The following is a 12,500-nucleotide window of genomic DNA, read 5'->3' as shown; positions in this document are numbered from 1 at the left end:
AAAATTAATTAATGACTTTGGTCATTAAAAATCTGAAAATTGTAAAAAAAAAAATAAAAATGTATAAAACGATCCAAATTTACGTTTATCTTATTTTCCATCATTTGCTGATTCCAAAAACATATAAATATGTTATATTCGGATTAAAAACAAGCTCTGAAAAATAAATATATAAAAATTATTATCAAAATTAAATTGTCCAAATCAATTTAAAAACACTTTCATCTTATTCCTTGTCGGTTCCTGATTCCAAAAACATATAGATATGATATGTTTGGATTAAAAACACGCTCAGAAAGTTAAAACAAAGAGAGGTACAGAAAAGCGTGCTATCCTTCTTAGCGCAACTACTACCCCGCTCTTCTTGTCAATTTCACTGCCTTTGGCTGCCATGAGCGGTGGACTGACGATGCTACGAGTATACGGTCTTGCTGAAAAATGGCAGCTACTTGACTAAATATTGTATTTTCGCCTTACGCGACTTGTTTCATTTTGTGTAGTAAGATATTAGTGGGGTAGATAGTATGCAATATCTTCCAGTGAAGTAGCCTTAATCGCTCTTCCTTGGTGCAGTTGTTTGCTATCATCCAATGATTTCTTTCTATTTTATAGTTATATTTATTCATCCAAAAATGTATTGAGCAAGGAGTACTTGCTTTTTGTTTGGTAAGTAGTGATCTACATTTTTTGGGAGTCCAGTTTTTAAGAGATTGAGGTTCTAGAGAGACAGTCGCTTCTTGAGTTTCGCTTCTTGGTTATTGTCAGCTCGCAATGATTGCGCAATGAGCGCGGTTCGCATTGCATTATAATCAAACAGCAGAGCAGGGTAGTCCCCGATTTGTTCTGCAATACGTGCGAGTGGTAATAATCCCTCGTCTGTCCATATATCTTGGACGTAATTTATGTATGCATTTGTCCATCTCTTGGAGAACAGAGGTCTATTTCTGTACATTATCTCTTTGCTATTCCAGAGACAGGTATATTTGAATTCAGTATTGGACAGGTATATATTTCTGAATTCAAGCCATTTAATTAGACATGATTTCCAGAATTTAGATTCGACTTTTTCGAGTCCTAAAGATGTTTTTGGATTAGCAGTAGCTTTGAGGCAGCAAAGGTTTGTTCCAACTTCATTAAAGATGTAGGTTGGTATTAATTTCCATTTGGCAGATGTGTCTATTTTTAACTGAGTTATCCATGTCATCATAAAGGAGGCTTGCATATCTATTATGTTTATCATATTACAACCTCCATTCTCCCCTACGTTGCACATTACACATCTTTTTACCTTTTCAAAGGCTCGCGTATTTGTGTACTTCTTCTGGTCTTTTGTCCAAAAAAACGTTCTATATGATTGTAGATGAAAGTCATGTGTATCTTTGTGCCGATTATTAAGCATTTCTGATGTATGATGTTGCTGTAAAACCGTTTCCTAGAAATCCAATATGGCGCTGTTTATGCCAGTTTCCAAAGCGACAACAGTCTCTGTCCTTTAGTTTTCTCAAATTTTTCATTTCTTTTTAATTGTCACTTCAATAAATACCCAGAAAACTAAGTTACTCCATGTATTTTCCAAGTTTAATTTTGGTATATTTAGTGCCTCACATTGCCTTAAATACTGTATCATAATTTTTAGGTAATAAATAATATTGCAAAGTGAATAGACCACGAAGAAGTTTTGAATACAATATAAGCATATACTCGCTGTAATTCACAAACCTATATATGTGCTTATGAGTGTGTGTTTTGTGTGTATGAAGTGAGCGTGAGTGAGTGAGCGTGTGTATGTGTGTGTTTGCAAGGATGTGTGTCCGTCTGTCTATGTGCGTATGAGTGTGTTTTGTGTATTATATATTTGTGTGTGTGTGTGTGTGTGACTTGGTGTGTGTGTGTGTGTGTGTGAGAGAGAGAGAGAGAGAGAGGGGATTTGTCCTTTGCTGGGGGTATACAGTGCCTTGGCAATGCACTTCCACTTAATTATTATTGTTATTATGATGATGATTAAATGGTATTGTAACACGTGTGTGTGCAGGCAAGCCTAACTTTGACAACCAGGCAACCACCCGGTTCTGGGGCTGGGTGGGCAGCAAAACCAACCTGACTTGTATCGCCAACGGCAACCCTGAGCCCGTCATTGAATGGCACAAAGACGGGCAGAACCTGGCTTCTATCGATGACTACCTCATCACCAATGGCAACAGCGGTCTTCCCACCAGGGTCATCAGTTACCTCATTGTAAGTGGCTGGTTGATTTTCTGGCACAAATTAATTGTTCAGAGTTATTTATTTTCTGTCTATTTCAAAGTGTCAGATATCATTTTGAGATCCCCAGAATGCACAACTTTGCCTTTTGTCCTCTTAAAAAATGTTGGGGGGGGGGGGGTGTCATTTATGTGTTTCTGTTTCCATCCCACTGTTGACAACAGGATATGTTGTTAGAATGTTGTTAATGTTGCTTCATGGTGTCGCTGTGTGTGCAGCCCACGGTGGCCAACGGCAATGTAGGAAGCGTGTTCGGAAGCTACAGCTGCAAGGCCACCAATAAATTTGGCGATAATACAGAGGAGCTTACCTTTGAACAAGCAAGTGAGTGTCAAAAAAGCAAAGCGCAGATTGTGCTATCCATTTTGCATACTTGACTCCCTTGAAGATGGTGTTTGGTTGCCTTTGCAAATGGTTGTGCTCATAATCTTTCCATTTGGATAACAAAGAAACGTTCTTTTTATCAAGTGCTTTACCATGAAGTAATAAAGAGGAACACTTATTAACGCCCCTTCTCAGAAATTCCGCTTTATTACCCCCAGTGATCATTATTCGATGTTTGTCTGGAAATCAGTTGTTAGTGCTAAAGTACAGTCGAACCTGTCCAAAGAGATCACCCGAGGGACTGAGCCAAAGTGGTCTCTTTAGACAGGTGGTCTTTATAGACAGGTTCGCCATTTGGCCAAAAAAACCCGACTTCCCAGAAACACTTGAATCGAACGTATGTCACACATCACACACACACGCAAACTTCCCACTGCCTAGAAACAGTCTTTTCACGTGTGTCAGTCACTTACACAGCCACACACACACACACACACACACACACACACACACACACACACACACACACAGAGCTGCCAACTGCTACGATTTCAGCGTAGCATGCTACGATTTTGCAGCAATTGCTACGCTGCTACGCTAAGCCCAAAACTGCTACGCTCATTACTTAGAAGCATGCAAAATGTCCACTTATCACTCGACAATCAGCAGCAGTCATTATAAACTGCGCTTGTGATGTAAAGGTCTGATCCAATCAGGGGACGGTTTTGTCGTACATCCAATCAAGAACGTCGTTTCTCTTTTTTGCATTGTAGTCTTGGTTAGCGTATTCTGTTTGATCGACTTTAAACACGTTCATGGAGGTATCGGCTACCACTTGCCGCCATGCCGTGTACACCAGAATCCATAATGACTGTGTGGTGTTTGCAGGTGAGCCAGACCGCGTGATGGTCAAGTCCCCCCGCATTGGAGCCAATGCCTACGAATACACGCTGAGCTGGGACGTGCCAATGACAGGCGGTGCAGACATTGAAAACTACATTGTGGAGTACGCAGAGGTAACATACACTTTTTATCTCAAGTTACAACTTCCTTTTGGAATCTCTTTCTCCTTATTCAGTATACCATGGTGCCCATGGAAAGTGAAAGTGAACTTGGCAGCTTTTATTGGATGGCTACTTGAAAGTATTAAAATGTACCGTATTTACGGGACTATAAGGCGCTTATTTGTAAAAGGCCCAACCCCTACTTTTAAGTTTCAATTGAGAAGAATTCACACAGTAGACGCTTCTGGTGTATTGACTGCAAGTCAAAAGAAGTATACAGAATGAAAATACGTTTTCTTCTGGATGTGCTGTGAGATCAAAGAGGCTGCATTCTCAGAGCTGTTTGGCCTTGTGACCTCAGGTCAATGACCATATTTTCAGCTAAGACCAGCTCCCTGCCCTAGTTTACAGACACTGACCTTCTGACCCCGGGTCAATGACCTCGTAACTATGGCACCAACACCTTTGATGTGTGAGAGGAAACTTTGTCAGTCCTGGTCATAGAAACAGAAACATGCGTATCATTAGAGAGGGACTGTTCCCTTTCTTTGTATGGGGATGTGGGTACATGTGTACTCTTCTTTAGCCATACACAAGGCGATATAGGTCAATATGACGCAGGGGGAAAAGTTGAGGAAAAAAGTTGGCGCCATGGTCCCAAAAGTACGGTATTCAAAAGCCTTGACAGCTTGTAAAGTACATAATTATGCAATGTGGAAAACGCCATAGATGCATTTTGTTCCAGGTCACAAATTAATCAGATACAAATATTTTGCTGGTAAAACTATGCAAATACTGGAAAAGGAATGGTCAGCAGGTGAAAGCAGCTGGTAAAGGTTTTGCTTTACAGATGTTTGGCCCCAAACATTGAATGAATGCTGCGTTGACAATTATGCACAGTTTGACTGGTTGTCACCACAGAATGTGGACTTATTGATTCTAGCTTTGCAGTTACAAAATGATGTGTGCAATTACCGTTTGAAGTCACACTAGAGGTGAACACAGAATCAGATGGCTTAGTGAAATCACCGATTAAATCTTTGGTTTCTATGCAGACGCTAGAGGCAAAGACAGGCTCAGAGCTAAATGGCTGTGTGCGAACACTGATTAACTCTTTGATGTCTATGCAGGCGCTAGAGGTGAACACAAACACAGAGCCATGGGCTGCCGTGCGAGTGCTGCCACAAGCCCAGACGGAAAACATCCCGGGCCAGGCGAGCACCAGTGTGGTCCTGGACAACCTGAAGAAGAACACCTTCTACCAGGCCAAGATCAAGGCCGTCAACAGTATCGGCACGTCCGACGAGACCACCGTCATCTTCAGGACAGGCTCAGGAGGTGGGTGTGGCCCTTTCTTCCCTTCTCTCCTTTGTGTGCACTCTGTGCCCACCTGGATATTTGTGGGGGGTCAACTTGGCTACACAAGAGATTGGGAGAAGGGGTAAATGCTCTGAAGGTTGTATCTTTGGTAACAGATTGGCTGCTATGGGATCAGATTGGCTGCTATAGTAACAGATGGGGTGCTATGGTAGCAGAGTAGGTGCTATGGTAACAGAGTAGGTGCTAGGTTAAAGTTACTGTTTTTACGGGTCAAGGCTAGAGTAGAGGTCAAATGTATCACGTTTGGGTGATGGAGAGCCCTTCATAAAAAAAGTTAACAATGCATGGGTTAGGGGTAAGAGGGTCGAACAGCGAGTCATTTGATAAATATTCAGGTCAGCATTTAGTGCAAAGTAAGGTGCAGTGTATTGTAGAACACATACTGTCTATGATTCACATATTATGTATGATTGTAGGGAAATGTGTTAGACTGTTTTATTAGGGAAGAGAGTTTAGGGTAGGAGTCATGTAGCTCTTGTTCACATTATGGTAAAGTACATTTGTTATGATTGGCTGGACTAGTGGAGTGAGGGGTAGAATTAGAGAAGCTAAAGAAGGTATTTATTTAATCAAATTGCAATATAAAGTGAATGTCACAGTTGTACCTGCCGTATCTGGCGATGACGTCTCAGAAAGCGATTCGTTGCCCGCCATCGCTGGTGGAGTGGGAGGGGGAATTGTCGTCATCATCATAATCGTCAGCATCATCATCGTCTTCGTCGTCGTGTCGAAAAGGCGTAGAGGTAAATTGCGCAGCTCCTGAAACAGCTTGGTTTTTTTTAAATTCCTCGAGATATCTGAGATAGGTGTAAAATAACAAGTCAGCAATGTATGATCAGCATAGTAAGTTGTGTGAGTGACATAAATTCGTACATCGGCACGTCGGCGATTCCTTTTGTTAAAACACGCGGGTTTCTTTGAAATATTCATGGACTAAATTACGCTCGTTTGGGTTTGTAAAGGCTTTAGCACATAATGATAGTGTTTATTGCAGTGTTCTCTTTTTATCAAAGAAATATTGCAATGTTTGAATGGAAATTAAGAATAACTATTAGAAGAGAGATCCCTGCCACAGTTGGCTTAACAACAAGTCAGTAACCTAGCTAGTACTGTTGATCTGCTGCTGTTGATCTGCTACTGTTGATCTGCTACTGTTGATCTGCTACTGTTGAGGAACAAGTAAGATGAAGTCAAAGCAAACTGTTCCGCATCATTATTCTCACGTGAAGCTGATTATACCTTGTACTATTTATGTTTCGCGACAGCCGCAAAGAAAACCACTTCCATTGTATCTCCCCACGAAGAAATCCACACATATGCAAATCAGGCGGCCGTTCTCAACAACGACAGGAGCGATGACAACGAAGATGACGATTTCGGCAACTACATCGACATCATTGACGACGGCGTGGCTGACACAAACCAGTCAGCGGTGGGAGGTAAGATCGAGGTCGTCGTGGTCGTCATTCTGTTGTTTTAGGCTGCTTACAGCTGTCGTGAAGAAGATGCTAATTATGTGTTACTTTGTTCCGTTTGTACACAGTGCATCTATGTTAAGACTGGTTCTGTTTTGTAGAGTCCAAACGGCTTTAATTTGGCCTCTTCTGTGTTTTAGTGGTTGCTGGTAGATTGAAAGTATAATGCTGGCATGACGTTGCTCGTTTGATCGATGTTTGGCAGGCTGCTTTGCTCAGTTCCTTGATCAATGTTGAGCTTTTGTGGCCATGGTGTTATATCACTGGTCACCGTTCATATAACTGCACTATCCCTGGTGCTTGTGACTAAATAATGTTGGCGAGATGGGCTTATGTAATAGTGACTTATGTGTGACATTTTTTTATTCGACACACCTATGTATATCCTGTCTGCTGTGACCCTCTGGCAGGTGAGTCAAACTACGAGCTGCCGACACGACGCAGTCAGGTGGTGGACACCAACATCTACACGGGTCTTGCTGAACAGCAACAAGATAGCACCAGCCAAGGTAAGAGTCATACGGGTCAACCTTACCTGCAGTCCTCAATTCGGTGGTTTAAATAATTCCTTATTTCAGTTTACATCTTCATGAAATTTGCATAAATGCATTCATATGAAAACAACAGGTCTACGGCTTCTGGTGGTGTCTTCAAAACAAATTTACAATCAAAAATAAATAAATGTACGGCAGGCAGCCAGGTAATAAAGCAATATGCAAAAACAGTCAATCATAACCACAAAAAGAAGAGGAGAATCTGTGTTTATTTCGGGAGAATCTGTCATGGGTATTTGTTCCAACTCCATGGCGTGTTTGCACGTTACGATTAAAACAGTGACATAACAGACAGCCACGTTGGATATTGGGATGATTATTAGGAAAGGATACAGTAACAGCTCTCGTATGTTCAGCGTAGCGATAGGGTCGGATATTTTGACGATAGTCGAAATAAATTAACATTTACAATTTGTTTCATGATCAACGCCATATAGGAACTTAAATGCATCTGTTCCAGAACCCAGTTGTTTAAGTAAAATAGACGTCTATTTTTTTCAGTTGTTAATTGAACATTGAAAAGTGAACGAACATCACACATATGAGGCATGTCTTCTTGAAGTAGTATTTTACTGTGCACACTATTACTATTGATGAACATCTTCAGGCAACCCAAACTACGAGCTGCCGACACGACGCAGTCAGGTGGTGGACACCAACATCTACACGGGTCTGGATCAGGGTGAGAGAAACCAGCATCTTATAGGAAACAGTAGTTTTAATGGTTGTCCCAGCAGTAAGGATAGACAGGCTTGGCAGGTCTGGCAGTGGTCGGCGGTGCAAGCATTGCTATGTTGGCAAACGTGTGTGTGTGTGTGTGTGTGTGTGTGTGTGTGTGTGTGTGTGTGTGTGTGTGTGTGTATGTGTGTGTGTGTGTGTGTGTGTGTGTGTGTATGTGTGTGTGTGTGTGTGTATGTGTGTGAACAGATAGCACAAGAGGCTTTTTCCCCAGAACACCTTATAACATCTTCTATGGCATAGGGTATTCTTTATGGGGTTTCACAATATTTTTATTTTCCAATCACTTTAATATCTGCTGGACGTTTTCTTCCCTTCAGAAACAGAGATGACGCAGTACCAAAACACGGCCACTCAGCGACCAACGGCTCAGGAAGATACAAGACGAGTGTTCAACCAGGCTAACAAGAACGAATCAACGGATCACACAGATTATGAAATTCTGTAGCCGAAGAAAAGCAATTATAAAATCAGGAATTTGTTTTGACATTAGCGGAAATCAAATAAAATGTATCCCCCACCCTTCCACCCCGAAAAATACCACACAAAAACAACAACTAGAACATGTTGCCAGCAGGAAACCTAAACTCTGGCTTGCCTACTATCTAAACAAATCACGTTTTGGCGTGGTGAGAGGAGGAGTGGATGTTACTGTTCCATCACCCATCCCCCAAACCCACCCATCCCCCCTCTTGTATGTTATGCCATTTGCGTTGACATTTGAGCTGTGAAAGGTGTGTACAAAGTGTCAAGTGATTTCTTTGCAGGGGCGGATGACATTATTTTTATGGGGGGGTTTCCAAATTTCATTTAGGGACAAGTCGACGACGCGAAGCGTTTAGTTGAGGGCGCGAAGCGTTCGAACCTCCTCGGAAAATGTTCATTAAAAGCAAGGAAAATGGAGCAATCTGAGCCAAGAAACGTTTCCTGATACACCTTACAAAAAGTAAATTTAAAAAGACAAATTTGGATAAAAACAAGGACAATTGACCGATCTGGTGCAACCTGAGCCAACAAATTACCCTTCTACTTTCCAAACCCGTCACTTGGAAGACAAAGGCGGGTTCCTCGGAGGGGTCCCCCCGGAAAATATTGATACAATGGAGCAATTTGGTGCAATCTGAGCCATCAGTTCTTCTTTATTTTCAAATGTATTTATATCTTCTTTGTTTCTTCTTTTCTTCTATTTTTCTTCTCTTTTTTTAGGCTAGCGGGGGCGGGGGGTCCGAAAAACCCCTCCCCCCTGGATCCGCCCCTGCTTTGGGTAGAGTTTGCTTGAAGCTACAGTGAAAGGTGTGTACAAAGTGTACAGTGATTGCTTTGGGTAGAGTTTGCTTGAAGCTACAATGAAAGTGTGTACGAAGTGTATAGTCACTGCTGTGGTTAGATTATGCCATTTGCTTCGAACGTTAGATTTGTGAAAGATGTGTACAAAATGTACAATGATTGAAGCTATAGTGTTCGATTATACAAGATGAAGGCAAGTTCTTTGTTGCTGTGATCATGTGCTCGAGAACTGTTCATAAAAAAAGAAAACACTTCCACGGTTTCATAAAACCCTAAGCTGTTGATACTTATTACATTTATGACGTGCAATGTAAATGATTATGTATATAACTTTGCTTTGATTGGAATGTGTTTAAAAACTAGGTTGAGATTGTGTAAGTATTTTGCAGTACAATTCAGCGTTGTCGATAGAGTTCTCATAAAGTATCATTTTTAACGGTTATTGTCTTGCATTGCTTTAAGAACTGTTCTGTTTAAAGTAAATGTCAGTAATTTGTGATGATTCAGACAAAATGACTTCAGAACGTTAAGTACTGCTTTGATTAGCATGCAAGCACAAACAACTTCAGTGGAGATAACGTTGATAGATGTATAATATTGATGACATTCGTTGTATGCCGTTCTGTATTCATTGTAATTCCTTCTTGTTCTTTGTGCGTCGTACTGCGTCGTTCTGGCTATCACCGCTCTCCATTGTGATTCGTATACGATTCTCCATGATCTCAGCCTAGGACAGTCGGTCCCACTGTGACGAATTGTGACGGCGAACTACAACGATTTGGGATTCGTGGAGAAATTCGTCGCGGTCGTTGTGGTTCGTATTACTTCGTTCTTGTTCGGCCGGTTTTTCGCAATCATTCGTGGCAAACATCGTTGTGGCAACATCATGGTAACTCGTTGTGATTTGCTAAAATATTCGTGATAGTGGGACCTAGGCTTCACATTTCTGAAACGTTTAATTCAGGACAAAACAATACGTTCACAAGAACCTCGACCTAACGGACTTTAACCCTATGAGCCCTGACTGCAGTGCAGGCTCAGAAGCCTCAATCTCCTGCCTGGAGGGTTTTGGCACTGTAGTGCAAATCTAATGGGTCCTTCACTAAAACGCTTCAAACTCTGTAACTGAATCGAAGCCCGCTCTCGTGTCCTGTGCATTCGAATCACCACTTGTTTCACTCGATTGAGACGAAGAAACGTCGCATTCGGGATCAAGATCACTGTCATCGTCGAGGAAAACTTCGTCAAGAACCTGCCTCAACGAGAACAAGCGTTGGTTACTCATATTTCGCAGGAAAAATGCATACAAAAACACTCAATCGGTCGATTTTTGTTCGCCGGCAAGTGCAAAACAAAGAAGGAAGTGGAAACAGATTTATTACTCTTGCTCCGTGACCTGTCTTTTATTTTTAGATCAGAAACAAGGTCAGAGATGATGCGTGGCACCGCCCGACAATTTGTCGGGTGCAGGTGGAGAAAGCTCCAACGCGGTGCCCGACAAACTGTCGGACACAGGCCGCAATGCAGACAAGAGACGCGACAGGAAATCACGATTGTCTCGTATTTGCTCCAACCGACCAACTTTGGCACATTCTAGGATAAGTCAAAACAACACTTTAATGTCGGTCGTGCCTCCACTTGTGTCGTTTGTCCTATTTAAACGCCGTTAGGTCGAAGTTCTTGTGAATGTATTCTTTAGTCCTGAATTAAATGTTCGCAATTTGTTATTTTCGTTTTACCTGTAATAACTGCGGAAACTTATACCTTGTGGCGTCCTTTATATCATACGATAATTGTAATAGTTGAATGCCACAGTAAAAAGGCTGACTATTTTCGACTTAGTGTCCTTACAGTTTGATAAAAGCGGCATGTTTTACCAAGGACATATGTAGCCAAGTGCACTTCGCTTCCCTAAACACTCTAACCATCGCATAGTGAAATAGCCCAATACAGTACAAACGGGATCACCCACCCTGTAGCAGACGATACAATGATGCGCGCGCACCTTGCTGGCGCAAATTCTAATAAAATACCTTTCCATATATATCTACCTAACTTCTATCTTTCAAAGTCCCTTTTTTCTTTGATATTGTCCTAATTATATTTAGGTTTTCATAGAAGTCAATGATTAGGCTGGATGGCTGCATGTTATTGTGTTATTTACAATAATGCTTCGAACTGACCAAAGCGTCACTTTGACTTTGACCGGTTTTCATGTACCGTTGAGAGAAATTGATTCTCACAAACTCATCTTTGTCTGTTCAATCATTGTTTTGCCATTTTTGTATCACTAATACATATCCCGTACCTATGTTGCATATGATTTTAGTTTGTTTATAAGGATTTGGTTGTAATAAGTGATGCTTGGTTTCTCTGCGAAGATTCCTAATTTATGCACACAGGTACTCGCGCCGGAATTTAGCCGATTCCATTTATTTTCGGACTTTGCCGCTTCGTACTAAGTCACTGTATATTTTTCTTCCATGTAACGCATATCATAATGTTTGTCTGGGGTTCTTCTTTTTATTTGTATGATTTATGAATGTGTCCATTATCCCAGTTTAGAGAGTGTTGCAATTTTCTGCACTGAAGTTGGTTCAGTACCTTCACTAGGACCTGTGTTTTTGTATCCTACTAAATAAATATAAGTTTTTACGAAATGTTATTTATTGCAATGGAAAGCTACAGGTCGTAGCTTTAATTTGATGTATTGTTTGTTAGGATTGGTTATATATGTGTTTAAATACCGTAGGGTAAAGCATGTGTAAGAAACACAGATTCCGTGTTTCTGGCCGTATTCAGGCCGATTTTTATCCCCGCTGGACGGTGCTTTCGATGCAATCCGCGCCTGGAGTATAAGTATAGGCCGAACACCGGCATAAGTATTAATTTGCTCATAGCAGCTGAACACGTCACTACAGTTGATTCTCGTTTACGGGTTTTGCCTTCGGCCTCTACGTTTGCTTGTATTGTTTCCTTGTAGGCCTACAACAAATAAAAAGTTGAAACAAGACGCTTGGACTTGGGCTTCGATCTTATAACATTCCACTCCTCCACTACACATAGTTCATCAAAGTTATTATTTTTTTACTGATATAATACGTTGTGTGGTGACAGAGTGAGTGCTGGTAGTGGTGATGTTGATGGAGGTGTTGATGGAGTGTAGATATTGTGTGAATATATGCAGCGTGTATTAGCTGCTCAATGATAATACTAATATTGGTATCCCTCGTGGCGTTTCGTTCAAACAAGATTTTTTACTCAAGTAAATGTAAATACGCCGGTCTCGAATCCAAATTGTCCGTAATTGTCAAGAATTGGCTTTTTTTTCCTCAATTTTCTTTTCTTTTCTAAACTCTTTATTCTTGTATTTTATTTTATTTTTTATTTATTCCAAAGGTTTTGAGTCGTGTACTGAAAATCGAATATAGTGCGTAATTGCCCTTGAACAGCTTTCCCACAATCCCGTATTCTAT

The 12,500-nt window shown here is 41.1% G+C and overlaps 1 protein-coding gene across 1 annotated transcript in view; it reads left to right on the top strand.

The window, feature by feature from the left end:
• LOC138974638 (uncharacterized) overlaps positions 1–8,185 on the top strand; it is a 12,783-nt gene extending 4,598 nt beyond the window's left edge. The window contains exons 4-12 of the mRNA XM_070347362.1: positions 2,033–2,235; positions 2,481–2,586; positions 3,475–3,602; positions 4,721–4,928; positions 5,570–5,713; positions 6,236–6,409; positions 6,856–6,954; positions 7,607–7,681; positions 8,058–8,185. Coding sequence (XP_070203463.1) covers positions 2,033–2,235; positions 2,481–2,586; positions 3,475–3,602; positions 4,721–4,928; positions 5,570–5,713; positions 6,236–6,409; positions 6,856–6,954; positions 7,607–7,681; positions 8,058–8,185 — 1,265 coding nt within the window. The remainder of the gene's footprint in view (positions 1–2,032; positions 2,236–2,480; positions 2,587–3,474; positions 3,603–4,720; positions 4,929–5,569; positions 5,714–6,235; positions 6,410–6,855; positions 6,955–7,606; positions 7,682–8,057) is intronic.
• The last annotated feature ends 4,315 nt before the right edge of the window (positions 8,186–12,500 follow it).

Source organism: Littorina saxatilis, linkage group LG8 (assembly GCF_037325665.1).
Source record: "Littorina saxatilis isolate snail1 linkage group LG8, US_GU_Lsax_2.0, whole genome shotgun sequence".
In the NCBI taxonomy this organism is placed as follows: Eukaryota; Metazoa; Mollusca; class Gastropoda; order Littorinimorpha; family Littorinidae; genus Littorina; species Littorina saxatilis.
Note: the sequence above shows the minus strand (reverse complement) of the source record. Positions and strands in the feature narration are given on the sequence as shown.